The sequence below is a fragment of the Suncus etruscus genome, chromosome 5 (assembly GCF_024139225.1).
Source record: "Suncus etruscus isolate mSunEtr1 chromosome 5, mSunEtr1.pri.cur, whole genome shotgun sequence".
In the NCBI taxonomy this organism is placed as follows: Eukaryota; Metazoa; Chordata; class Mammalia; order Eulipotyphla; family Soricidae; genus Suncus; species Suncus etruscus.
Window position 1 is genome coordinate 16,272,268 of NC_064852.1, and position 27,977 is coordinate 16,300,244.

General features: G+C 51.8%; 2 protein-coding genes across 4 annotated transcripts; one reads left to right on the plus strand and one right to left on the minus strand.

Annotated features, from left to right (window-relative positions):
• Window positions 1-2,128: 2,128 nt before the first annotated feature.
• TRUB2 (TruB pseudouridine synthase family member 2) lies at window positions 2,129-15,402 on the minus strand. 3 transcript variants are annotated; one of them, XM_049774241.1, is made up of 9 exons: window positions 15,195-15,402; window positions 14,717-14,851; window positions 10,226-10,300; window positions 9,048-9,109; window positions 7,932-8,013; window positions 4,324-4,396; window positions 3,855-3,991; window positions 2,678-2,730; window positions 2,129-2,599 (listed from the first exon to the last, which is right to left on the minus strand). In XM_049774241.1, exons 1-9 carry the CDS (start codon window positions 15,301-15,303, stop codon window positions 2,429-2,431), a joined length of 897 nt encoding a protein of 298 aa, XP_049630198.1. In that variant the 5' UTR covers window positions 15,304-15,402; the 3' UTR covers window positions 2,129-2,428. The 3 variants fall into 3 exon arrangements, with proteins under 3 accessions (XP_049630198.1, XP_049630199.1, XP_049630197.1); XM_049774242.1 differs by lacking the exon at window positions 2,678-2,730; XM_049774240.1 differs by having other exon boundaries at window positions 2,129-2,730.
• Window positions 15,396-24,336, plus strand: COQ4 (coenzyme Q4). The gene is made up of 8 exons (XM_049773816.1): window positions 15,396-15,434; window positions 15,745-15,832; window positions 15,929-16,060; window positions 17,617-17,713; window positions 18,324-18,426; window positions 22,977-23,106; window positions 23,579-23,672; window positions 24,002-24,336. Exons 1-8 carry the CDS (start codon window positions 15,396-15,398, stop codon window positions 24,177-24,179), a joined length of 861 nt encoding a protein of 286 aa, XP_049629773.1. The 3' UTR covers window positions 24,180-24,336.
• The last annotated feature ends 3,641 nt before the right edge of the window (window positions 24,337-27,977 follow it).

The window sequence follows — 27,977 nt, forward strand, 5'->3', positions numbered from 1 at the left end:
GCTATAGAGGCAGGACATTCCCTGTGGGGTCTCTGCTTGTCAAGGGTGATTCCGGATTCCTCCGGGAGTGGCTCAAAAGGAATTTTCTGAGTCCACTTGGCCTACCTAATGTCAGAATGCTAGATTTTGGATTCTCTTCTCTCGTTTCCACTTTGGGGACACTCCTGGTAGTGGTCAGGGCTGATCCCTGACTCAATGCTTGGGAGGGACCATGTGGTGCCCTGGCTAGAAGCTGGGACTCCTCTTGTGAAAGGTGTGCTCTACCCTCCGAGCTCTCTGGCCCTGATTGCTCAAACAACTCTGGTCAGTTTTGTTTTTGTTTCTCAAGACTTTATTAGGTTTAAACTCCCTTCTTTCTGCTGTTGTGCACACCTGGTTGCAGGGCTTCCTGGGTTGTGATGTAAAGGGCAACTAACTGTTGTTTGTACATGAAGGGCGATATTCCGAAGGCAGATTTGGGGTGATATTCAGGGGCCCAGAGGATTATTCCTGGCTTGGAAATTGGGGATCACTCCCAGGGAGGTTTAGGGGACCAACAGTGCTTGAGATCAAACCTGGGGCCCCCACATGAAAAGCATGTGCTAAGGCCAGAGCCATAGTACAGCGGGGAGGTCCTGTGCCTTATCTGCACCAACCTGGGTTCAATCTCCTGCATCCCACATGGTCTCCAGAGTCTGCCAGGAGTGATTCCTAAAAGCAGAGCCAGGAGTAACCCCAGGCCATTGCTGGGTGTGGCCCCAAAACACAATAAATCAAGACAAAAAAAAAAAGCAAAGAATGTGTTTCAGAGGGCCAGAGAGAGGATTCTGGGCTAATCGCATATTTTGCATGCAGGTCCCAGGTTCAATCCCTTGCATTATATGGCCCCTGAACCAGGAGCAGTCCCCCAGCATGGCTAGGTGTTACAAAACAAAAAGCATGCATATGTCCCAGCCCTTTGAGCCAGTTCCCTGAGCTATAGACTTTTAAGAATAGTTATCATGGGCAGGGCCTTAATACACACCAGACCCAGGTATGATCACTGACACCTTAGAGGGGGCCCAAATACCGCCATGATTGATTCCTGAGCACAAAGCCAGAAGTGGTTCCTCAAGTACCAGTGAGGGTGGCCCCCAAAACAAAACAACAGAAAAGTTACAATCTAGAAGTCTGGGTGGGAGGCACAGGACAGACACAGCTGTGCTCTCAGACCTCATTTCTTACACAGCTGGATCATGTATTATTTACAGCAAATGAATCCACTAAGAATTAAGTTGCTGGGCCGGAGAGATAGCATGGAGGTAGTGAGTTTGCCTTGCATGCAGAAGGATGGTGGTTCGAATCCCGGCATCCCATATGGTCCCCTGAGCCTGCGAGGGGCGATTTCTGAGCATAGAGCCAGGAGTAACCACTGAGCGCTGCCGGATGTGACCCCCCCCCACAAAAAAAAAAAGTTGCTGACTTATCAGTAGCTCAAATCTAGAGCAGCTTCAGTTTATTGCTTCAGCCGGGTTCTTCTGCTGGCAGACCTGCACTCCAGGCTGCAGTGTCTCTGTGGGCCCTTTACAGCATGGCCGATGCCCTAGAAAGCTTTGAAACTTAGTGGTCAAGATTTTTTGTTTGTTTATGGGCCATACCTGTGATGCTCGGGGGTTACTCCTGGCTATGCGCTCAGAAATTGCTCCTGGCTTGGGGAACCATATGGGACACCAGGGGATTGAACACAGTCTGTCCTTGGTTAGCCGCATGCAAGGCAAATGCTCTACCGCTTGCGACACCTCTCTGGCCCCAGTGGTCAGGATTTTGCAGTTCACTGGGACTCTGGGTGGATGCCAATTTGAGCACCCAGGACAATCCCTTTCACCTTGCTCTGGACACCTGGCTGAGGAGTGTGGTAAGAGGAACATCAGGTGATGGCAAGGCCTCTCACTGAGCCTGGGCTGGCTTCCTGCCAGCCGTGGTACAGGGGACAGCACATAGGCAGGCACCTCAGGCTTGTTTTTGCTTCCTTTAGGCAGATGGAACTCGGGGCATCGCATGTGTAACACAGACCATCTCGGAGCCACCTTCCTGGCCAGGACCAAGGCTGCTTTGGTCTGTCATACATACTGGCACCAGGTGAGAACCATGCTTTCGAGGCATGGTGGGAAACTCCAGGCTCCCAAGTAGAGAGGTCCTTGCCCAGGCCACCAACAGGCCACGTGCCAACCAGAGCAGTCCTTTGGGGTCCAAAATGGAGCCCTGCCCACTGTGTTACCATCACTCCACCTCCCAGAGTTTTGAAATTTGTGGCCACACCAGAATTTCTGGCCCCCACTTTCTTGGCAGTGTTGGGGAGTGTGCAGTACGGTGGCTTGTGCACGCAAAGCCCATGGTGTGGCCCTTCACACTGACTGTCCTCCTATAACCCTAGTTTTAGAGCCTTTTGGCCCTGGGAGGAGAGAACTTCCTACAGTTCTGACTCTGGAAGCTGCTTGTCTCTTTGGTCACTTGGATTAGGGAGTTGTGAGGTGCTCGGTTCGGACTTCAAGTTCTCCTTGAGCAGTGTGGCCACGTGTGGGGCAGAGTCCTTGATGGCCTTCTGGATGCTGTGCAGGTCCCAATGGCTGCGCAGGAGGGCCTGGGCCAGAGTGAAGCAGCCATCACGCGTGCGCCGTACCTGCGTGCAAACGGCGCTGCTCTTTAGCTCCAGGCCCAGCTCGTGTACCAGCCGGCGCAGCTCCTTCTGCGTCTCGTGCATGCACTGCACCTCTGTGGAGACATGCAGCTAATGACGTTCAGTCAGTGACCCTGCCACGCTGCCAACCCACCCGCAGTTCATGGGTGTCCGGGAAGCCAGTAAAGGGGCTCAGCACCACCCAAGTCCCTAGAGATCTGCATCTATCGAGTTGGAGAAACACTGCTCTGGGGTTTGTGTGAAAGAGAGTTGGGAGGCATTATCAGTGATCAGGGACTCAGCATCTAGCACCAGGAAAGTCTGACTTAGTGCTAAAGAGAAAGTCTGGAGAGCCAGAGTATAGCAGGAAGGGTGTTTGTCTTAAACACAACCAGCCCAGGTTTGATCCCTGGCATCCTGTATGTCCTGGATGGGCATCCCTGAGCCTACCAGGAGTGATTTCTGAGTGCAGAGCCAGGAGTAACTCCTGAGCATTGGCAGGTGTGGCCCCAAAATAAAAGAAAAGGTGCTAACTGTGGGATCAAAAGAGGAGGAAGCAGCAAGGGGGAACAGAGAAAAGGAATGGAGACACTTAAGCCCATGACAGCACTGGGGAATTCAGTGGTTTTGTTTCTTGTTTTTGGTGGACTTGGGACCCTATGGAGAGTCAAAGGTCAAACCCTGGTCACCTACATCCAGGCAAAAACCTTGCTTTTTGGTTTTTGGGTCATACCTGGCAGCACTCAAGGATTACTCCTTGTTCTGTGCTCAGAAATCGCTCCTGGCTCAGGGGACCGACCATACGGGTTGCTGGGATTCGAACCACTGTCAGTCCTGGATTGGCTATGTGCAAGGCAAACGCCCTACCTCTGTGCTATCTCCTCTCCCCCCCCCCCCCATAAAAGCTTACCCACTGTATCATCTCCCTGACCTGCTTTTTTGGGTCCTTTTTTTTGTGCTCAGGGACTAGACCCAGGTCAACTGCAGAGCATGTAAGATGTAAGTTGGGTCAAAAGACTGGAGTGTAAACCATTGTGCCAGGGAAGCCTCTGGACACAGTCTCTGTTCACTAAGCTCTGGCCTTGGGAGAGATGGCCTAGGGACACTGACAGCAGAGGTCAGGGCTGTCCCAAGTCAGCCTCTGCCAGGGTCATCCCCTAAGACTGCCAAGACCAAGGATCCCATCTTGCTGCTCCAATTTCCAGTGGGGACCACATACCTAAGATGAACTCTGGAGGTGCAAAGTGGAGGCAGCGGATGCCGGTTATCAGCATCGGCGACTCGGTCATGGGCCGGACAAGGCCCTTCACGGCCATCTCATAGGCCTCCTGCGTCTGAAGGTCTAGGTTGGAGTACCTGGAGGTGAGGAGGGGTGAGATGGTCTGGGCTGACCAACTGCCCACACAGATACCTGGCCTGAAGGTCCCCACTTCCTGTACCCCCATCTCCTCCAAACAGCCTTTTCCACAGCCCCTCCAGCACTCCCTATGCACACCCACCACATGCACAGTCCCTCCCTCATCCAGCCCAGTTGTCCGGCTCCTTGTAGCATCCCCAGAGTCTGGCCATGTCCTCTGAGCTGCAGGTGCTGCTGTATGGCTCTGAGAGGGCCCGAACACCTGCCAGATGGCCTGGAGTTCTGTGGGCAACTCAGGTTCTTGCAGTGTGGTGGGATGGGATCCACTTACTTCACCAGCGCCTTTTGGTGGGAGCCCTGGACCATAGCCAGGATTCGGTCCAGCTTCTCTCTGGTTATGTGGTCTGGAAAAGCACGAGGGAGGGAGTCAGTCAGCACACAAGTGCATGCTGAGGATGGGGAAAACCCCATTTCTCCAATCTGCACTGGGGAGAGGGTCACAAGCACCCTCTGAGCATTGAGTTGATTTTTTTGGGGGTCACACCCGACGTTGCTCAGGGTGTGTGTTGCTCCTGGCTGTCTGCTCAGAAGTAGCTCCTGGCAGGCACGGTGGACCATATGGGACACTGGGATTCGAACCAACCACCTTTGGTCCTGGATCGGCTGCTTGCAAGGCAAATGCCGCTGTGCTATCTCTCCAGGCCCCCCTCTGAGCATTGAGAGTCCAGTGAGAATTTTTCTTTTTTTTTTTTCTTTTTGGATTTTGGGTCACACCCAGCAGTGCTCAGGGGTTACTCCTGGCTTTACACTCATATATCACTCCTGGAATGCTTGGGGAACCATATGGGATGCCGGGATTTGAATCACCATCCTTCTGAATGCAAGGCAAATGTCCTACCTCCATGCTATCTCTCCAGCCCCTTGTTTTTGTTTTTTTGTTTGTTTGTTTGTTTGTTTTTTGGTTTTTGAGGCCACACCCGTTTGATGCTCAGGGGTTACTCCTGGCTAAGCGCTCAGAAATTGCCCCTATGGGGGGACCATATGGGACACCGGGGGATTGAACCGCGGTCCGTCCTTGGCTAGCGCTTGCAAGGCAGACACCTTACCTCTAGCGCCACCTCACCGGCCCCTGTTTTTGTTTTCTGACCTAGCCATGCTCAGGGGTCACTCCTGGTGACAGGGAACCCTATGGGATGCCAAGGATTGAACCCGGGTTGGCCGCACGCAAGGTAACCACCCTTCCCCACTATCACTGTGGCTCCTGCGAGAATCTTAGAGAGGATCCGTAATCTCCTCTCATAAAGAAACTCATGTACTCAGAGAGGTTTTATTTGTCTGTTTTGAGGACATGCTAAGAGGTTACTCCTGGCTTTGCTTTGGGGTCACCGAGGACCAGCAGGACCTGGGATGTCTCATATTCACATTGGATGAACAATCCTGAAAACTATTTCACAGCTCTGAACTCAATGCTATTTGGGGGGCCGGAGAGAGCACCGAGGTAGGACGTTTGCCTTGCACGACACCAATCCAGGATGAACGGCAGTTCGAATTCCAGCATCCCAGAGGGTCCCCATGCCTGCCAGAAGCAATATCTGAGCACAAAGCCAGGAGTAACCCGAGTGCCGCCAAGTGTGGGGGAAGAGGTGGGACATACCCACTGTGCTCAGGAGCCAAAACTAGCTGTGTACTCAGGGGTAGCTTTTAATTTTTAATTTTTAATTTTTGTTTGTTTGTTTGTTTTTGGGCCACACCCGGTGATGCTCAGGGGTTACTCCTGGCTGTCTGCTCAGAAATAGCTCCTAGCAGGCACGGGGGACCATATGGGACACCGAGATTTGAACCAACCACCTTAGGTCCTGGATTGGCTGCTTGCAAGGCAAACACCACTGTGCTATCTCTCCGGGCCCTATTTTTAATTTTTATGGGGCCACACTGCAATGCTCAGAGCTTACTCCTGGTGGGAATCGGGGAACTCTATGGAGTAGTGGAGACTGAACTTGGGTCAGCCACATCCAAGTACAGCCCTCCCGGCTGTACTATCTCTTAGGCTCTCTCAGTACTCACTTCCGAAGGTTTTGGGGGGGACACCATATGCACAATCAGGAAAGGAATTGGGGCCGAGTGCATAAAAAAACAAGTGTCTTACGCTCTGTACTTTCTTCCAAGCCATTAAACTAAACTGTTTTTGAAGATATTTGAAGGCTGTAGAGATAGGCTGGAATGATAGTACAGTGGGTAGGATGTTTGCCTTGCACGCAGCCAACCCAGGTTCAATCACCAGCATCTATGGTCCCTGAGTACCCTTAGGAGTTATCTTTGAGTGTAAAGCCAGGAGTCAGCCCTGAGCATCACTGGGTGTGGCCCAGAACCCAAAAAGGGTGCTAATGTCCAACTGAATTCTATCCTTGAAACCACACCTGGTCTTCCCAAGTTCCGCCAGGAGGAACCTCTGAGTCCAGAGCCAGGATGAGCCCTGAGCACAGATGTGTGCTACCCAGCCCCTCAAATAAAGCCCAGAAAGAAGGCGGACAGAATGTGACTGCCCCAGTGGTCTCAGGTTGGGCTCCAAGGTCTCAGTTCAACACTTTTTTTTTTTTTTGCTTTTGCTTTTGTGCTATACCTAATGGTGCTCATGCTTTCATGGGGCCTAAACCTGGATTCTTTTTTTTTTTTTTTTTTTTTTTGGTTTTTGGGCCACACCCGTTTGATGCTCAGGGGTTACTCCTGGCTATGTGCTCAGAAATCGCCCCTGGCTTGGGGGAACCATATGGGACGCCGGGGGATCGAACCGCGGTCCTTCCTTGGCTAGCGCTTGCAAGGCAGACACCTTACCTCCAGCGCCACCTACCCGGCCCCTAAACCTGGATTCTTTAAGTAAAGCAGACAATTCTGCCATGAGCTATCTCCTTGCCCCATGTTCATAGTTTTCTATAAAAGATACAGAGGTGGGGCTGGAGCAGTGTCGCAGTGGTGGGGCATTACCTTGCATATGGCTGACCTAGGACGGACTGCAGTTTGATTCTCTGATGTCCCATATGGGGTCCCCCAAGTCAGGAATAATTTTTGAGCACATAGCCAGGAGTAACCCCTGAGCATCATCAGGTGTGGCCCCAAAACAAAAACAAAAATGACAACAACAACAACAACAAAAAAGATATAGAGGTATCCATATGTACTGCCTGGCAGACAATCTTTATTGAGACTGGGGACCCCATCTGATTCACTTATGGCCCCTCAAATGTTGGGCACATGCTTAGTGGTTCCAAAGACTGTCAAAAAAAAATCTTGTCCAACCATCTACCCATCATCCACTCACCTATCCACCATTCATCAATCCATCGAGCTACCCACTCACCCATTATCCATTTATCCACCTACCTACCCCCTCATCCATCCACCTAACTCATCTACCCAGTAATCATCTATTCATCCACTTATTCATTTACCTATCATTCAAAAATTCAATATTCATCCATCCATCCACTTGTCTACCCAGTATTAATCATCCACCCACCCAGTATCATCAACCCCTCCATCCACCCACCCATCTACCCAATCACCTACTCAGTATCCCTCCATTCACCCATTATCCATCCTATCCTCCATCCCACCCTATGAATCCAAGCATCCACACCAACCCGACCCCACTCACCTCTCCTTCCCTCTCACCATCCATTCACACCAATTCATGTGTCCCCCTGTAACCCCTCTGCCTATGCTTTGGTGCCCCTGGGGATGAAGAAAGGGATCATGAGCAGGTCGTGACTAGCATCCTTCCAGCTTACAGATGAGGCCAGAGAAGCTTCCCCGGGTGAGAAGGCACAGATGCTTGAAAGGCAGAAAGGACTGTCCAAAGGCCCTGAAGCCATTCTGGACTTGGGGTGTAGGGGATCCCTGAGAAGGGCTGTGCCACTGAGATCCTGCAGCCCCTGCTCTCACCGTACGTTGTCTTCTCCACCAGCCGCCCAGTCTCACTGAAGTCATCAGTGGCTTTGCCCAGGAGGCCGCGCACAGTATAGTCCTGAGGAATGAGGAGTGATGCTAAGAGGCCTGCTGCGTGGGATGCACAGAATGGGACAGGACGGAGGCTATGGACAATGGGGTCTTCCCTCAGGAAGCTCGGCCTTCGCCCCTGGGAAGGACACCAGCTTCTCCCAACTCTATACCTACCACCTGGTCACACAGCCATGGCCACCCTCAGTCAACCAATGCTGTCATATTTGATGGCATCTCCTGGGACCCCTCCAAGAGGATCCTGGCAGTGACTTGCTTCTGCCATAAGTGCCAGCAGGACACTGACACATCAGTCTGAGCCAGGTGAGCCTTGACAAGATGCCAGAGATGACCTGAGGGCTAGTCACCAGATCTATTTTCAAAACAGCCTCTGGGGTCCTATATCTAGCCTTCTGGATCTTTCCACTTTCATTTGTCTCTCTCTTCTTTTTTTGGTTTGTTTTTGGTCCACACCCAGTGGTATTCACAGGATTCACTTACTCTTGGCTCTGTACTCGGGGATCATTCCTGGCAAGGTTCTGAGAAACATATGGAATGCCGGGGATTGAATCCAGATCGGCCATATGCCAAGGCAAGCACCTTCCCCCAGGCACTGTCTCTCTAGAGGGCCCCATAATTTACAACTGGTTTCTTGTATTTTTGTTTGTTTGTTTGTTTGGGGACCTCACCAGTGGTGACTGGTGCCAGGGACCAACCCAGAGCCCTGCTCAAGGCCAGGTACCAAGCCAGCCCTTTGAGCTACTTCTCCATCTTTATTCCCATTTGAGACGAAGAAAGGCGAGGTCAGCTAGATTTTGTGTCATTGGGTCTTGCTGCAGAACCTGTACTTGTGGCTACAAGTGCCTGTGTCTGCTCCATCTGCTCAAGGCTGTGCCGGCAGGGACAGGGCACCCTTGGAAGCCAAGATGGGACTCCCAGCATTGCAAAGACACAAACCTGCCATGGCTGAGTGGGGTGGGGTGGGGTACACAGAACTCCTGGGTACTCAGTCTTGGGCCCAGAAAGAGGATGTGGTAAACAGAGACCTAATAGAGACCCTACCTTGGTGACGTGAGCATCATGAAGATGTGTGAGGAGCCGGCATCCATGTCCCACGCCGAGCACTGGAAGGGATGGGGCTCAGGTCACATCGGCTTTGGGGCCAGCAGTGGAGATGGGGGGCTCCTCCTGCATGGGGGCCCAGACTGAGTCCCAGCAGACAAGAAAACGTGGGACCCTGGGCTCTGGGCCTGCAAGCATTTGCACCATGGCCATCATGTAAGCTGGGACCTCCACACACCCCTAGCGGCTGCTCTGACCCTCAGGTGTCATGGAGACCCAGGGCAGTGGGAGCAGCTAGCACCACATCGAGGGGCCAGGGAGGTGACTCAGAAGTATAGGACCCGGGGTTGGGTCCCCTGGTCATGACTAGAATGGGTCCTGAGGACACCGAGCTAGGAGCAACCCTGATATGGACCCAAAACAAAAACCCACTAAAAAATGGGGGGGAGGGAAGAGAAAGGGGAGGGAGAGAGAGACAGAGACACAGAGAGAGAGAGAGAGAGAGAGAGAGAGAGAGAGATCTAGTTAATGAGAACAGAATGGACTGCATGGGGAGCCTCAAGTTCATGTGTCTCCAGAGAGCAGGACAAAGGACAGAAACCAGAACACATGAGCAAGCCGGGGACAAGGTGGCTCATGACTCAGGGCTGTGTTGGGGACCTCAAAGTGATGCCCAGAGCCCACAGTGTGGCCAGCATCAGGCCCAGGAAGGCAGTTGGAAATATTCCCATGCACACAGCCCTGGACACAGCTCTGAAAGCCCAGAACCACATTCTTCATCTATAAAATCCACATTGTGGGGCCCAGAAAAGGGCACAATTGGCTGAGTGCAAAGGGTTGGGTACAAGGACCTGTATAATTAGCATATGGGATGCCTGGGCACCATCCTCAACACCACCCTGAATGATTCCCCCAGCACTAAACTAAACTCAATAACCCCCTAACTACACACCAAGTCTGTGGAGGTGAATGCAGATGCCAAGAAGCTTTGAAGCCTCAGAACAGCAGGAATCAGCCCTAGATACAGATGGGGCTGGGGATACCCCGTTGTACCAGTCACCTCTACTCTGACAAGACTAGGAACAGGGAGGAGGTGGAAAAAAGCTGGCTGCCGGGTCAAATCCTGCTAGTCCCTCACATATGTACCACTCCACCCCCAGGGTTGCCACCATACCCACCAAGCACCCCTGAAGAGGGGGTGTCAAGCCGGTGTCCCACACCAATCTTCAGGCTGGTGAAGGCTGGTCCACGCACTGTGGAGAGAGAACTTTCTTTGTCCTGGCTGAGGTACCTTTGGATGAGGCTAACACACACTCTTGGGGTCCCCCACTGTGAACAGGGCACCCAGACTATGAGGAGGTGATCAGGAAGGGATATACCTCTCTCTAATGTCCTAATACCACCAATGTCTATTGTGAAAAGGGGTCCCCTTGGAGCTGGAACAACAGCACAGGGAGTAAAACATCTGCCTTGAAAGTGGCTGACCTGGTTTCAATCCCCAGCATCCCTTATGGTACCCCAAGCCTGTCAGGAATAATTTCTGAGTGTAGAGCCAGAAGTAACCCCTAAGCGCTGCCAGGTGTGGCTCAAAAACAAACAAAACAGAGGTCGGAGAGAGGGCACAGTGGTAGGGCATTTGCCTTGCATGCAGCTGACAAACAGTGGTTCGATTTCTGGCATCCCCCAAGCTTGTCAGGAGCGATTTCTGAGTGCAGAGCCACGAATAACCCCTGAACGCTATTGAGTGTGACTCAAAAACCAAAAAAAAAAAAAAAAAAAAAGGAGGTGGCTCAGGACACTGGCCAGAGAGCCGGTCTCATCAGAAATGAGAGGAACAGGGGCCAGAGAGATACCATAGAGGTAACGTGTTTGCCTTGCATGCAGAAGGATGGTGGTTTGAATCCCAGCATCCCATATGGTCCCCCGAGACTGCCAGGAACAATTTCTGAGCCTAGAGCCAGAAGTAACCCCTGAGCGCTGCCGGGTGTGACCCATAAAAACAAAAAAAGGAATGTGATGAGGATCAAAGAAAATGCCAACACAAGTCCTGGAGCCAAAGCAACAACACAGCAGGAGGGGCGCTGGTCTTGCAAGGGGCCAATCTGGGTTCAATCCCTGGCACCTGATGTGGTCCCCTGAACCCTACCAGGAGTGATCCCTGAGCACTGCCAGGCATGTCCCCAAACCTGACATGCTTGTTACATGCTGACACAACTTCCAGGACTGAAGATGGTGATGGGGCAGCAGGGAAGGCACCAGACCCTAGTTTAGAACTTTGGCACAACACCCGAAGCCCAGGAGGCCCCCAGCACCGCTGAGGGCTGTTATTAATCCCAACTCCTCGGGGTCCCCAGGGCCATATCTTCGGGTTCTCACACTAAACCACTGGGCGGCTAAATTTGAAACCCAAAACGGCTCCCAAAGCAGCCTGAGGAGCTCACTATTGAGAACACTGAGGACAGCCACACCCTGTCTCTGCTCTGCTGTCTCCCACTGCTTTAGGGCCCAATATTCCTTTCCTCTGGAATCTCCTGAATATAATTGTTCATTTCACCAGCTCCTACTCCAGCTCCTAGTGAAAATAATGGTGGCAGATACATCCCAGAACGTCTGGCTGATACCTTGTGACATTGTCAGGAAAGGAGGGTGCTGGAGTATTAGCACAGTGGATAGGGCACTTACCTACATGCAGCTGATCTTGGGTCCTCCCTGGCATCCCATATCCCAAGTCCTCCAGGAGGCATTCCTAAATACAGAGCTAGGAGTAACCCCTAAGCACCACTGGTAGAGCCCAAAAAAGGAAAAAAAATAATGGGGAAGAAAGATTCCCCTTTTCGGCATGAATTACTGCAGACCAATGCCACTTTCACTACGCTACAGCAGAAAGGAAATGGCGCAGCTCCACAACTTCACCTTATTTCAAGCCACCAAATATTTTTCAGATTTATAAATCCTGAACTGTAAGGCCACACGTGGCTGTGTGACACTTCGATATTTTAGAGTCGTGTCAGTTCAGTAGTATGCCAGAAAATATGATGGGAAAGTTCCATAGTAATCTGGCAAGTTCTGGAAGCCTAAACAGAAACACAGAAGCTCGACAAGCACCAATCACAGCCCAACAAATCCTTAGAACTGACTTTGATTACTCCATGGAGAGTTAGAACAATCACTTCAAATTTACCTTGGTTTTATTTATTTACTTTTTTTTTTTTTTTTTGAGTCATATCTAGTAGTGCTCAGGGCTGAGCATAGGGCCAGGAGTAATCCCTGAACGCTGCCGGGTGTGACCCAAAATGAAGGAAGGGAGGGAGGGAGGGAGGGAAGGAGAGAGGGAGGAAGGAAGGAAGGAAGGAAGGAAGGAAGGAAGGAAGGAAGGAAGGAAGGAAGGAAGGAAGGAAGGAAGGAAGGAAGGGAGGGAGGGAGGGAGGGAGGGAGGGAGGGAGGGAGGGAGGGAGGGAGGGAGGGAGGAAAGAAGGGAGGGAGGAAGGAAGGGAGGGAGGGAGGGAGGGAGGAAAGAAGGGAGGGAGGAAAGAAGGGAGGGAAGAAGTGAGGAAGGGAGGGAGGGAGGGAGGGAAGAAGGGAGGAAGGGAGGGAGGAAGGAAGGAAAGGTGGGTGGGTGGGAGGGAGGGAGAGGGAGGGAGAGAGGGAGAGGGGGAGAGGGAGGGAGGGAGAGAGGGAGAGGGGGAGAGAGAGGGAGGAAGTGAGGGAGGGAGAGAGGGAGGAAGGAAGGAAAAGAAATTACTTGGGGCTAGCGAGGTGGCGCTAGAGGTAAGGTGTCTGCCTTGCAAGCGCTAGCCAAGGATCAGGACCACGGTTCGATTCCCCGGTGTCCCATATGGTCCCCCAAGCCAGGGGCAATTTCTGAGCACTTAGCCAGAAGTAACCCCTGAGCATCAAACAGGTGTGGCCGAAAAACCAAAACAAAAAACAAAAAACAAGGGACTGAAGAGATAGCATGGAGGTAAGGCATTTGCCTTTCATGCAGAAGGTCGTTGGTTCAAATTCCAGCATCCCATATGGTCCCCTGTGCCTGCCGGTGGTTATTTCTGAACATAGAACCAGGAGCAACCCCTGAGCACTGCCGGGTGTGACTTAAAAACAAAACAAAACAAAACAAAAAAAAAAAACCGGGCCGGGCGGTGGCACTAGAGGTAAGGTGCCTGCCTTGCCTGCGCTAGCCTTGGATGGACCGAGGTTCCATCCCCCGGTGTCCCATATGGTCCCCCAAGCCAGGAGCGACTTCTGAGCGCATAGCCAGAGTAACCCTTGAGCGTCACAGGGTGTGGCCCAAAAACCAAAAAAAAAAAAAAAAAAAACCAGAAATTACTCCTGGCGGTGCTCAGGAGTCTATATAGGATGCTGGGTATCAAACCCAAGTTGGCTGCAAGTCAAATGCCCTACCTGCTGTACAATCAATCACTCTGGCCCTGTCAAATTTACCTTGTTGATCTAAGTTTTGATACTTCCATTTGCTTTGGTATTATAATAAAAAACGTGAAGTAATTAATTTGTGGTTGCAAGGGGGTAGGATAGGGTGATGGGTGGGAAATAGGGGACATTGAAGGGAAGGTCACACTAGTGGTGAGATTGGTGTTGGAACATTTAATGCCTCAAACAACTGTATTATGAACAACTTGGTAATACACAATGTTATAATAAAATGAGAAAAAATTGTTCAATTTATTTTGTTATCTCCAGAAAAAAAATTTTTTTTGAGAGGCAGAGTTCTGTTCTCTGGGATCACTCCTGGCAAGCTCAGGGATGGCTGGAGACAGCCATGCACAAGGTAAGCACTTTCATCTCTGTGCTAGCTCTCCAGGCCCTACTTTTCCTCCTTTATTTTGGTTTTTGGGCCACACCCGGCAGCGCTCAGGGGTTACTCCTTTTTTTTTTTGGGGGGGGGTCACACCCAGCAGCGCTGAGGGGTTACTCCTGGCTCTATGCTCAGAAATCGCTCCTGGCAGGCTCAGGGGACCATATGGGATGCCGGGATTCAAACCACCGAACCTTCTGCATGAAAGGCAAACACCTTACCTACATGCTATCTCTCCGGCCCCTCAGGGGTTACTCCTAATTCTGTGCTCAGAAATCGCTCCTGGCAGGTTTGGGGGGAGCATATGGAATGCCAGGGATTGAACTGAGGTGGGCTGTGTGCAAAGCAAACAAATACCCTACCTGGCTGTGCTATCTCTCTGGCCCCTGCCTTTTCTTCTTTTTATTCTTCCCTTTTTCTTTTTTTGTTTTGTTTTTGGGCAACACCTGGCAGTGCTCAGGTGTTAATCCTGGCTTTTCGCTCCGAAATCACTCCTAGCATTGCTCAGGGGTTGCCAGAAATTTAACCTGAGACTGCATACAAGGCAAACACTTTACCCTCTGTGTTATCATTCTGGCCTCTGAACCACTGCTTTTTGTTTGTTTTACTTTTGTACCACAGCCTGTGATGCTCAGTGGTTACTGCTGACCCTGCACTCAGGAATCAACCCTGACAGTGCTCAGGGAACCATATAAAATGCCCAGAATCAAATCTAGGTCAGCTGAGTGCAAGGCAAGTGCCCTACCTGCTGGGCCATTCATTCCTCCCACCCCTGAGCCACTGCTTGGTTGGTTGGTTTGAGGCCATACCGAGAGGTGCTCAGGCCTTCCTGCCTTCCCATGTAAATATGCCTTACCCAGCGGATGGTTGGTGAGGGAAGGCACACTGGTGGCCGTGAGTGTGAGCTCCTTATCTTCGCTGCCCTCCAGGGGACCTAGTAGGAAGCGCACGCGCTGCTGGGGTTCAGGAGGTGGAGCCCCAGCATTGAGACCTGAAAACAAACAAGGAAGGGCAAGTCTGGTCAATTGTGGCAGTAGGTTAAGGAGGAGAAAGGCAAGAGCCAGAAGCAAGCCTGCTGAGTAGGAAGGGAATGACAGCCCCAAGGAAACAGCCAGCAGAATTGCTGGGAAAGGCTCAACAGGGAAGGGTTTGCAATAAGTTTTGCAATACAAGACGCCTATTTGCAACAGGTTTCATTCCCGACCCAGAAAAGGGAAAGGAAAGGAAGATCCAAAGGGAAGGCAGAAGGAACCTAGATTCAAATCCAGCCTCTACCACCTATCCAGTCACGTGGCTCCACTTAATGGGGTCGGAGCCTGGTTCCAGGTGCTCACCCTTCAGAAGCTGCAGCTCCACGGTCTCCCGCAGGTGTTCCCATTTCAACCCGGGGGGCTTGTAGGCCGCGAAGAGCCCGTGGAGTTTCGCCAGGCCAGAAAACCCCATTCCTGCAGCCTGGCTCACAGCAAAGCAGGCCCTGAACGGAAGTGCCGTACGGTTCCCACTACCACAATGGCCGCCTACATATGGAGGCCGCCATGTTCCGAAACCGGAAGTGCGCCCGTTTTAGCATCCCGGTGGGAAACTTGTAGCGGCAAAGGAAATAGGGTCCGGCTCTGAACTCTCAAACAAACTATACTTCGCGTCGTCTAGGGAAAACTTTGAGTTCTGTCAAGTAAGGATAAATGTTATATCTGTGGAAGTCAGTAATAAACAGGGCAGCAGGATTTCCTTTTCATCTTTAGAGGGAAAAAATTCCTTTTGTGTCCATCAGTATTTGTCTTCCCGCTGCACGGTAATTTCTCAACCCGAGAGGGAGCTATGCTATTTGATCCTTCCGGCGATCCGTTCCAGCTTGGCCCCGCCCACACTCGCTGTCATCTGTAGAGCTACCTGCAGGCATGGCGACGTTGCTCCCCGGGGTCCTGCGCCCCTGGTTCGTACTCCGGGGCCGCAGCCGCTGGGCTCCAGGCAAGTTGGTGGAAGAGACTGGTTGGAAGTTTTGGGGCTCCCCGGGAAACCCCTGTTTGACATTTGACCTTTGACCTCTGCCTTTATCCTTAATCCGCAGAGGTGCCCATCCGAGCTGCGAGCTTTGCTGCGGCCCAGCTCTACCCCGATCATATTCCCACCTCGCCGCTGCAGAAGGCGCTGCTGGCCCTGGGCTCGGCTGGCATGGCCCTCTACGACCCCTACCGGCACGGTGAGGTTTGGCATTAGAAACCCTAATAGTAAAATAAAAATAAAAGTTCTAAATGGCCCGGACCAGTGGCACAAGCGGGGGTGTCTGCCTTTGCATGAGCTGACCTAGGGCAGACCTGGGTTCGATTCCCCCGGCTTTCCAGATGGTCCCCTCAAGTCAGGGGTGATTTCTGAATGCATAGCCAGGAGGAACCCCTGAGTGTTACCGGGTGTGGTCCCTAAACAACAACAACCCAATAGGTTGCCCACCTGAACGTCACCGGGTGTGGCCCCAAGACAACAACAAACAACAAAAACCCATAGGTTGCCCACCTCTGGATGAGCCTCCTTGACCACCTGTCAGTGGGTATCTGGAAGAGCGAGTTGGCACAGGGTCCCCAAGCCTGGCTGCAACGCATCGCTTCATCCCAGGCCACTAGGGTAAAAGTGCAGCCCTCCCTCGGGGGCCGCGGATTTGAATTTGCTCATGGGGAGGCACCAGAGGAAGGAGCGTGTCGTTGCGCTTCTGTGTTTTTAAACTAGTTCCAGACAAGAGGAGAAGTCCTGGAAGAAGCAAATGTCTTGGCAGCATTCCACTGCTAACATCTCACTAGGAATCAAACGTGATAAAGGCAAGGATTGTTCTATTCTCTTAGGGGAGACCCTGGCCCTCCAGATATGCTCAATAATGTTAGTTGCTTGTGGGAATCCTGGGATTCTACAGTCCCTTCCGGAATTAAGCGTGGAAAGACTTTGCTCCTAATAAAAATCATCACTTATAGAGCACTCACTTACTTTGGCCATTGAACTCCCCCACCTCTTTGGTTTATGGGCCACATCTGGCAGTGCTTCAGAGTTAGTCCTGGCTCTGTGCTCAGGGATCACCCCAAGTGGTGCCAAGGATCAACCTAGAGTCCCTTCTTGCTCGATACTCAATGCTTGCAAAGCAAGCGCCTTAACCCTTGTAACTAATACTTCACCCCACTACTATTTCAGTGAATGATGCTCTTGGCTTCCTACGCCAACCCTTAAGAATGGCATTCAGTGTACTTCATAAAGTAGGACATCGAGGGTTAACGAAATAGTACAATGGGTATGCCTTGTTTGCAACTGACCTGGGTTTAATCCCTGGCATCCCAGATGGTCCCCTGCACACCATCAGGAGTGATTGCAGAGCCTCCTAGAAGTAAGCCCCGAGCATCATTTGAGTGTGACCCAAAAACTAAAGAGAAAACAGAAGTGGGACATCAAGGCTGGGATAGGTGGAACCTTTTGCACAACATTAACTGGAAAAACAATTACAACCTAACCTTGGTCCCACACTGTTATGTCATCACTTGATCTGTCATAAGTCTGTTGGGACAATGGCTGTGAAAGTGATTTCCAATACCTTTGAGTATTCAGCACTGTCCCAGGGAACCTAATATTCTTAGTGATCTGAAGTAGATTCCCTGATTTCCTGCAGTGCTCATGGCTCAGAAGCCCAGGTCAACTGTGCCCCACTTTACTATCTGGGCAGCTGATTCTCAGTCCGGCCAACTCTCCCCTCAGTCCTTCCTGTGATTTTGCCTTTTTCAGATATGGTTGCAGTTCTAGGAGAAACCACAGGACTCCGAGCCCTGAAGGTGCTCCGGGAACAGATGAGGGGGCACCCAGAGGGTGCTCAGATCCTGCAGTAAGTGCTTGGTGTCCCTGGGTTGGGAACCCTGCCCTCTGGGAGAAATGACACAATCTACTGGGGTGCAAGTGGTAGTGTAGTTAGGGTCCCGTGAAATTTCAGTCATTGTTCACACTGACTCTGGGGTACAGTGCCATGGCTTCCCACAATGCCTTTTGTGGGAACCTCATCGCCATGGGGGCCTCTTGCCTCAATTGTGCCCTGCAGGCTGGAACCTTGTCTGTGGTTTGCATTATTATGGTCTAGGGCCTTTTCCAGTGTTCAGGATGACCACAGCAACACTTACCCTAACAGTTCAGTGCTTACAATATGGCGTCGCTCAGGCTTGGTGGTGCTGGAGACCTCCAAGGTCTTTGGTGGCCTATATGGTGTTGGGCTTAGGACTTTTGTCCTGTTATGTGCAAAGCAGGTGCCCTGACTGGTAAACTTTCTCCCAAACCCCAGGATCTACACTTGTAGCTTGTGGTGGTTCCCTTACTCCATGCTAAGTAACCAGAGCTCCACTGGGACCTGGGTGTGTGGGTCTCTGCACCTTCACCTCTCCTTGTTTTGGTGGGTCTTTGCCACACACATACCCTGGAGCTAACTTTGACCTTCCGCTTTACAGGGAGCGTCCCCGGATCTCCCTGTCCAACCTGAACCTGGGGAGACTCCGAAGCCTCCCAGAAGGCTCACTAGGCCGCGAGTATCTGCGTTTCCTGGATGAGAATGTGAGTTGCCAGCTTCTGAGGCTTCCCAGTAGCCTCACTGGGTCATACCCGCCACCCACCTAGTGCCATAGCATTGTGGCTTTCCCTCAGACTGGCAAAGGTGCTAGAACTCTGGCTGCACATGGTTCCATTGGCAGCAGTCATCAGCCTACCAATGTCCAGCTTCTGTGTCATCCTCCCCGACCCCACCCTGAACCCTTCTGCATCATGACTACCCCTCTTTAAAAGATGCGAGGTCAGGCTCAGAGCAGTATTGCTGAATTTGCACAGTCAGTATTGATGGGACACCAACCCTGGTGATGCGTTTCAAGCTGCAGCTTGTGTCCCTTGTCCCAGGAAGTGGCAGCATGCAACACGGGCCAGGCCCAGCCACCCCAGAGGTGGCTCTTGAGCTCCTTTTGTTGAACATCTTCCCTGTAGAGATTATAGGGTCTTATACTTGCTACCTGTCAAGTTAGACAGGTAGATGACAAGGCAGGAAAATAAGAAAATGTTCAAATAAAGCTTTGAGGGGCCAGAGAGATAGCACAACAGTAGGGCATTTACCTGGCATGCGGCTGACTCGGGTCAGACCTGAGTTTGATTCCCAGCATCCCATATGGTGCCCATGCCTGCCAGGAGCAATTTCTGAGCATAGAGCCAGGAGTAACCCCTGAGCTCCACCAGGTATGGCCCAAAACCAAAACAAAACAAAAACAAACAAACAAACAAAAACACCTACCTAAAAGCAAAAACAGAACAGATTCATTCTGGGCCAGAGCTATAATACAGTGGGTAAGATACTTGTTGAGTATCATTGGGTGTGGCTCAGCCCTTCTCCCTCAAAAATACAAAAATGGAGGGACCAGAGCGATAGCACAACGGTAAGACGTTTGCCTTCCACTTGGCTAGCACAGGATGGACCTCGATTTGAATCCCGGCATCTCATATGGTCCCCCAAGCCTGCCAGGAGCGACTTCTGAGTGCAGAGCCAAGAGTAACTCCTGGGCACCAACAGATGTGACCCAAAACAAACAAAAACAAAAATACGAAAAGTGGCACAGGTGAAGAATGGTCTGGGAAGGAGCTTAGGGCAGAGCACTTGCCTCACATGGACAAAGCCCTGGGCTTCCTCCCTAGCCGTGTTCAGGGCTAGGAGACAGCTGGGCTGGAGGAGTGATACAGCCAGCTGGAGGGTAGCCAGGCCAAGCCCTGGGGTTGTAGACAAGACTCTTGCGCTTTGTAATCAGAGCAGTAGGAATTGCGGGTGAGTGATTTTTCAGTGGCCATTTAGATACCTCCAGGCTGCCTCCTGCCCCCTTCCTCAGTCCTCAAGGGTATGTGTGTGATGGGGCTTGGCCTGGCAGCTAGTGGGGTGTATAGTGGAGGGGAGACACTGGGGGCTATCCTCCTGGGTGCCCCAGACCTGAGCCTCCTGGTTCTTCATGGTGTGTGCGTGTGTGTTTGAGTGTGCATTAAGAGATGTGGAACAGGGCCCGGAGAGATAGCACAGAGGTGTTTGCCTTGCAATCAGCCGATCCAGGACCAAAGGTGGTTGGTTCGAATCCTGGTGTCCCATATGGTCCCCCATGCCTGCTAGGAGCTATTTCTGAGCAGACAGCCAGGAGTAACCCCTGAGCACCACCGGGTGTGACCCAAAATCCAAAAAAAGAGATGTGGAACAGGGCTGTAGAGATAGCATGGAGGTAGGGCATTTGCCTTGCATGCAGAAAGACGGTAGTTCAAATCCCAGCATCCCATATGGTCCCCTGAGCCTGCCATGAGTTATTTCTGAGCGTAGAGCTCGGAGTAACCCCTGAGTGCTGCCGGGTGTGACCCAAAAACCAAAAAAAAGGAGATGTGGAAAAGACTCACTAAAGTCCCTCTCGATGCCAGCAGCACCCCTGAGATTGTGACTAGACATTGCAGGTGGCTCTGTAGAGGATGGACTGCTCTGGAAGGTTCTTTTGTTTGTTTGCTTGTTTGTTTGTTTGTTTTTGGGGTCACACCTGGCAGCAATCAGGGGTTACTCCTGGCTCTGTGCTCAGAAATCGCTCCTGGCAGGCTCAGGGGACCATATGGGATGCCGGGATTCGAACCATCGACCTTCTGCATGAAAGGCAAGCATCTTTTTTTTTTTTTTTTTGGTTTTTGGGCCACACCCGGCAGTGCTCAGGGGTTACTCCTGGCTGTCTGCTCAGAAATAGCTCCTGGCAGGCACAGGGGACCATATGGGACACCGGGATTCGAACCAACCACCTTTGGTCCTGGATTGGCTGCTTGCAAGGCAAACACCGCTGTGCTATCTCTCCGGGCCCGAAAGGCAAGCATCTTATCACCATGCTATCTCTCCGGTCCATGGCAATAAACACAGTTTGATCCCCAGCATCCCATAGTGTCCCCTGAGCACTGCCAGGAGCAATCCCTGAGTGCAGACCCAGGAGTAAGCCAGGAGTACTGTCTTGTTTGTCTCCTTCTTCCCCACTTCCTCCATCTCTTCCTCCCTTCTCCTTTCCTCCACCCTTGAGGCCTTACCTGTCCTACTCCCTCTATTTCACCCACTACTGAGCTGTCCCAGATGCCACCCAGGCAGGCACAGCTCCTCCTGAGGTTCCCCTGAGCTTCACACCCTACAGATAGGCTGGAGGAGGCAGCATGGCCTCAGCCCTAAGGTTGTGGAGCAGGGACAGCAGAGAAACACCCAACTCCCTGTGGAAAAGTAGGCCAAGGTTCGTGGGCTGTCACCCTTCCAGATCTGACCAGGGGGAGGGACAAGCATCATACTCTGACATCAGGATCTTGACCTGGCCTAGTGGTGGCTGGCCCTGTGTCCTCTTCTTATCTCACGGCCAAGCTCTGTGCTGCCTCCAGCTTCAGCAAACATTTACATATCTCGCTCCTAACTGCTGATGGATGTCGGTCCAGCTAGAACTGCCACACATCCAAGATCCCGATGCCAACTTTACGTTTGGGCGGTGGCCCTCCCTCCAGGAGTCCTGCTGTCCCACTATACAGAGAAGCAGGCATAGACCAGCCTACTTTGGGCCTTTAGAAATGCCATCCTGGAGCCAGAGCAATAGGACAGCTGGGAGAGCTTTGCTTGCAAGCAGCTACCATATTTGGTCCCCGCACCTGATATGGCCCCAAGCCCTGTAAAGAGCAATTCTAGTAATTCTTGAGTGCAGAGCCAAGAGTAATGAGGAGCACCATTGGGTGTGGCTCCTCAAAAAACAAACAAGCGCTAAAGTGATAGTACAGAAGAGAGGGATCTTGCCTTCCATGTGGCTGCCTGACCTGGGTCCAATCCCCTTGCATCCAGTATGGTCTTCAAGCACTGCCAAAAGTGTTTCCTGAGTGAAGAGCCAGGAGTAACCCAGAACATCAGATGTGACCCAAAAACAACAACAACAACAAAAGCCCAGAAATGCCACCCATCAGTTTGCACATCGGGTGAGGGGATTTACCAATCCCCTTGGGATCTGTGATCCTTGTGGTCTCCATGGCTGTGTCCCCAGTCTTTGAACAGGCCTAGGCCCTGCTTTGGGACCTGCACAGCCATGGCTTCCGAAGGCAGGTCCTGGATTGTTCAGGTGCCACTGAATACTCAGAGTAGAGTGTGGGTAGAAGAGAATGGTTGGCATTACAGCCTGGCATCAGGATTGAGAGCAGACTCTCAGTTTATTCAGGCTTAGGGGGAGTGACAGTGGACACCGCTGGAAAGTAGACAGTGGTCATCAGAGCCCACTGACCCTTCACTAGGGAAAGGAGAGGGGTGTGTGTGTAGGGGGAGGTTTGAGCTACATCCAGTGGTGCTCAGACCTTACTAGACCCTCTGAGGGTGCTGGGAATCGAACCTGGGTCACCCTGCCTGCTGTACTGTCTCTCCAGACCCAATTATTTTTGGTTTTGTTTTCATAATCAGCCTTTCCAAAATACTCTGTGTTCTTACTTTTCACTTTCTATTTTTTGTTTTGTTTTGTTTTTGAGTCACACCTGGCAGCGCTCAGGGGTTACTCCTGGCTCTACGCTCAGCAATCACTCCTGGCAGGCTCAGGGGACCATATGAGATGCCGGGATTCGAACTACCATCCTTCTGCATGCAAGGCAAACACTCTACCTCCATGCTATCTCTCCGGCTTCTTACTTTTCACTTTCTGTGAGGCTCATGGTCAAGCACTTATTTCACTCTTGGAGGCACCATCACAGATCAACGCTCAGAACACGCATGACCTTGCTTGTTGCTGCCAGGACCTTCCTACTCACACACTGACCATCCACATTCAGGCAGCTGAGCATGGGCAGAGGCAAGGAGTGGTGAGCCTGGATTCAGACCCACTCAATGCAAGGGTCAGGCTGGCCTCCCCGAAGAGAGGTGCTAGGCATTTTCTAGGCAATGATGAGGGAGATGTAACTGGACACAACGGGGCTGTGATTGGCTCCTGCTAAACCTTGTTTATTTGTTTTTGGTTTGGGGTAACACTCAGTGGTGAAATCAGCAGGGATTTGGAGTTGGGTGGGATGGATGAAAGGCTGATTAGGAGGTACAAATTCAGCTGGTGTATGGTTTTCAGAGGGTCTCTCCAGACACCCGTGCACCCACCCGATTCGTGGATGACGAGGAATTGGCATATGTGATCCAGCGGTACCGAGAGATCCATGACATGCTCCACACGCTGCTGGGCATGCCCACCAACATCCTGGGTGAGTGCCCTGCGCTGACATCGGGGAGGGGGTGGGGAACCGAGGAGACAAGCTTGGCTCTGCCAACAGCCTGACCCGGCCACACCTGCCGGTGTCATCCATGAATTAGCCCCTGTCCAATCCCTGTCTGCTCCCCAGATGTCCCTGCCACTCTGTGCCTGGCACCTCACTAAGGTGGCAGCTAATTGGCCTCGGGGTGCCCCATACTCAAACCTCCAGCTGCTCCCCAAAGCCTGTAGGAACCAGCCTGGATCCCCCTAGCCTGGCTTGGGGTGTGAGGAATTCTCTGCCCATCCATCTGACTTTTCATTCCATCAAACCCAGTGGTGGTATTGAAAAGGGCTGGGTAGGCCTGAGCCTGGTAGAGGCCAGAGGAAAGTAGGGGCTTCCCTGGGGCCCCCAATCACTGAGACTTCATCTCTCCTCTGGCTGTCCCATGGGCCCCCTGTTTACCCCCTCTGTTACCCCCCAGGGGAGATCGTGGTGAAGTGGTTCGAGGCTGTACAGACACGACTGCCCATGTGCATCTTGGGGGCGCTCTTTGGCCCCGTGCGTCTCAGCATACAGTAAGTATTTCCCGGGGTAGGGCTGGGGTGCTGTGAGGCCCAGTGGGTGGACCGGGCTGGGCCAGGAGAACTAAGCCCAAGTTTTCTTGCCCAGTACTAGACTGTAGGAGAAGCAGCAGCAGGGCACAGAGGCAGGCCTGCCCTGGCTATGGATGAGGCAGGAGCCATGCACAGGAAACTCAATGCAATGGGCTGTAGGGGGTCTTGCTTCTGGGGTCTTCCTGGAATTGAGGGTCCCTAGCTCAATGGGGGGCTTAGTGGTTACTGTTGTGTAGAAGGCAGGAATGCTCACGATGTCACCCCCACCTCATCCTGTCCCCTTGTCCCAGGAGCCAACGCCTGCTGGTCTCAGATCTCATCCCCTGGGCTGTGGAGAGTGGACGACGTTCACCCTGTGTCCTCAACCTGTACTATGAGCACCGCTGGGAGCAACCCCTGAAGGCGCTTCGGGAAGAACTGGGCATCACTGATCCCCCTCGTATCCCCCGTAAATGGCCTCGCTCCTGAGCCCACCTGGGGATTTTCTCTCCACACACAGATCCAGGGGTCCTTTCCATCTTCATCAAAGGTCTTCAAGGCTCTGAGAGTACCTCGTGGGACCAGAAGTCATTGATCCAGTTGGAATTGAGGGCGCACAGGCTGCTCCCTGATGCCAGACTGGGGGGAGGGGGTGTCCCAGGTGCTAGCCATTTCACTGGCCTGAGAAGTGGCGGCCTGGGGGCCAGTGAGTGTCCCCAGTGAGAATAAAGGGATAAAGGGTCATTTCTACATGTCTGTCTGCTGTTTCTTTTGTTTGTTTTTGGGCCACACCTAGTGACTAATGCTCATGGGTTACTCCTGGCTCTGCACGAAGAAATCGCTCCTGGCTTGGGAGACCATATGGGACACAGGGGGATCAAACTGCAGTCGTCCTAGGTCAGCGCATGCACGGCAAATGCCCTACCGCTGCGCTACCGCTCCAGCCCCTGTCTGCTGTTCCTGCCTCAACAAACATCAGAGTAACCCTTTGCATCTAGGGAGAGGAAAACCATCCCCCTTGCTCACTGGCCATGCCAGGGCTCTCAAGAAGGGCACCAAGCATGAGCCGTTTTCACTGTGCCCTTCGAGGTGGGCCCCGGGCATCTTCTGGTTAGAAGTGGAGGAAATAAAGATCCACAGATGTGCCCAGAATGGCCAGGACTTTCAAGTTCAAGGGGCCAGCTCTCCCGGTGCCAGTAAGGCCAGTAAGGCCCCAGGTCGGCACAGAATCGTCCCGTGATGCCCCCTGGGAGACTCAGGTCTGGCACGCCATTGCCTCTCTTTTGCCACCAGCAGTGAGGGCTCCAGTTTACATAGGATGGTGTCTGGCAGTGCCAGGTACTGGAGTTGTGCTCTGGGGTGCAAGTCTTGAATGTCCTTAATAGGTGAGTGGCGCTGAGCCAGGGATCAAACTGGGGCCTCCACACCCTGCACTCTCCCCCCTTGACCCTATTTCTCTACCACTCTGGAATGTCCTTCATTCATTGACAAGGTCTATTTGTATTTGTTTTTGGGCCACACTGCAAATCCTGGGTGCTCAGGGGTTACTCCTGGCTCAGAGCCGAAGAATTACTCGGCAGGGCCAAAAAGATAGCATGGAGGTAGGGTGTTTACCTTGCATGCAGAAGGACGATGGTTCGAATCTCAGCATCCCATATGGTCCCCCGAGCCTACCAGGAGCGATTTCTGAGCGTGAGGTCAGGAGTAACCCCTGAGTGCTGCCGGGTGTGACACAAAAACAAAACAAAACAAAACAAAAAAAAAAAAACAACAGAAAAAAAGAATTATTCGGCAGGCTCAGGGGATCATATGGGATGCTGGGGATGAAAACCGGTCAGCCATGGGCAGAAGAGATAGCATTGAGGTACGGCATTTACCTTGCATGCAGAAGGTCGGTGGTTCGAATCCCAGAGCCTGCCAGGAGCGATTTCTGAGCATAGAGCCAGGAGTAACCCCAGAGCACTGCCGAGTGTGACTCAAAAACCAAAAAAAAAAAAAGAACCCAGTCAGCTATGTGCCAGGCAAACACCCTACCTGCTGTACTATCTATCATTCTGGCCTCTCATTGACAAGGTCTGGAGGGGCTGGAGAGATAGCATGGAGGTAAGGTGTTTGCCTTTCATGCAGAAGGTTGTCGGTTTGAATCCCGGCATCCCATATGGTCCCGAGCCTGCCAGGAGTGATTTCTGAGCATAGAGCCAGGAGTGATCCCTGAGCGCTGCTGGGTGTGACCCAAAAACAAACAAACAAACAAACAAAAAAGACAAGGTCTGGAGCTGCTCTCAGTGGCTAAGAGCTCAGTTACCCTCTTCAGTGCCTGGGACAAGGCCTGGCACATCGTGAGGGCTCAGTCCTGCAAGATGAATGAGTGCTGGCCCATCATGAGCACCCTGTTCTGAGTGCCTGTAGTCTCCACACTTCAGAGGAAACTCTGTCCTCATGTGGGGCATGTGCCATGATGTTGCACCTGAGTCCCTCAGCCAAGTGCATATTCTCTTACCCACTGCTTCAGCAGGCTTTGAGGGGACAGGCATGGAAGGCAGGTGGCTCTGCAACACAGAAGTTATTCCTTCTCTGGGGAGCCTGTTGGTTCACCTGCAAAACGTAGAGCACGCATATGTGGCCAGCAAGAAATGCCAGTGGACACATGCAGGCAAGCCACAACCCAGAGGGGATGCCACAGCTCGAGCCCAAAGCCACTGGCATGGATGGGGGAGCTTTGACCTGGTGGCAGGACCAACCCATGTCAGCCCAGCTTTCTCAGACAAACATAATTGCTGGTGGGTCTAGAGATTTGAACACTGACATTGATTCTCCATATGGCAGATGGGGTTCTAGGTGTGGAAAATGGCCACTGTTGGGGCCGAAAATGATAGAACAGTAGGAACGGTGCTTGCCTTGTAAGCTCCCTACCTAGGTTCTATTCCCAGCATCCCATATGGTCCTCCAAACCTGCCAGGAGTAACACAGAGCCGGGTATGGCTCAAAAATAAAACCAAGGGCCCAGAGAGATAGCACAGTGGCATTTGCCTTGCAAGCAGCCAATCTAGGACCAAAGGTGGTTGGTTCAAATCCCAGTGTCCCATATGGTCCCCCGTGCCTTCCAGGAGCTATTTCTGAGCAGACAGCCAGGAGTAATCCCTGAGCACTGCCGGGTGTGGCCCAAAAACCAAAAATAAAATAAAATAAAATAAAATAAAATAAAATAAAATAAAATAAAATAAAATAAAAGCAAATGTGAGGCCAGAGAGATAGCTTTGAGGTAGAGCATTTCCCTGCATGCATAAGGATGGTAGTTCAAATCCCAGCATCCCATATGGTCCCCGAGTCTGCCAGGAGCGATTTCTGAGCGTAGAGCCAGGAGTAACCCCTGAGTGCCTCCAGGTTTGGCCCCCAAACAAAACAAAACAAAACAAAAAGTACATCTTATGAATTATCACCTCAATAGATCTAACTCCCACTAAATTGGATACTATTTTGATATCCAGGGATGACTCTAAGTTCAGTGTTCAGGAACTATCTTCCTAGGTTCAGCCACCATAAGAACCTTCACTACCTTGCCTGGAGAATGCTCAGCTTATGTCACTCCTTTCCAACCACTTTCCCAGTCCCTGATCTCCACAAATGTTGTCCCAGTGATTAGAGGCTGATGGAGACCTTGCAGCTCTTCCACCTACATGCTAGCCTTGTATGGAGCACCCACAAGTGACTGCTCTCTCATGGAGGGTACACCCATTTTACAGATGAGGACACTGAGGCTTGCTGGAAGACAACATCTACCTCAGATGTAATCTAGATACCTCTGACCAGAAAACAAAGCGAGTCTCAACCACTTGCTGAGCGGTGATGGAAGGGCCCCTTTGAGAGAACCCACACATTCTGGTGATCCAAGTCCAGTCTTTCAGTGTGGCCAGCTGGACCATAAGCAACTTGAGTTTTGGGGAAGTTGGTTTCTTTTCTTTTTTTTCTTGGTTTTTGGAACATACCTGGCAATGCTTAGGTGTTACTCCTGTCTCTATTCAGGGATCACTCTTGGCAGGACTTGGGAGGCCATAATGGGGTGCCAGGAGTCAAACTCAGGTCAGCCGTGTACAAGACAAATGTCCTCCCTGCTGCACTATCTCTCCAGTCCCAGGTTTTCTTTTTTTTGTTTTTGTTTTTGTTTTGTTTTGTTTTGTTTTGTTTTTGTTGTTTTTGGTTTCTTTAGTTTTTGTTTAGGGTCACACCAGTGGCACCAGGGGAATGTGTGGTGCTGGGAACTGAACCCAGGGATCCATGATACATAGT

Excerpts from the sequence above, each read along its gene's own strand:
- TRUB2 (XM_049774240.1), bottom strand. The coding sequence starts at position 15,303 with ATGGGGTTTTCTGGCCTGGCGAAACTCCACGGGCTCTTCGCGGCCTAC. Across the intron at positions 8,014-9,047 it reads ATGATGCTCACGTCACCAAG|GACTATACTGTGCGCGGCCT; the intron begins GTAGGGTCTCTA and ends CTCATTCCTCAG. Across the intron at positions 2,731-3,854 it reads ACCTCCAGAGTTCATCTTAG|AGGTGCAGTGCATGCACGAG; the intron begins GTATGTGGTCCC and ends ATGTCTCCACAG.
- COQ4 (XM_049773816.1), top strand. The coding sequence starts at position 15,396 with ATGTTCCGAAACCGGAAGTGCGCCCGTTTTAGCATCCCG. Across the intron at positions 16,061-17,616 it reads CTACGACCCCTACCGGCACG|ATATGGTTGCAGTTCTAGGA; the intron begins GTGAGGTTTGGC and ends TGCCTTTTTCAG. Across the intron at positions 17,714-18,323 it reads GAGGGTGCTCAGATCCTGCA|GGAGCGTCCCCGGATCTCCC; the intron begins GTAAGTGCTTGG and ends TCCGCTTTACAG.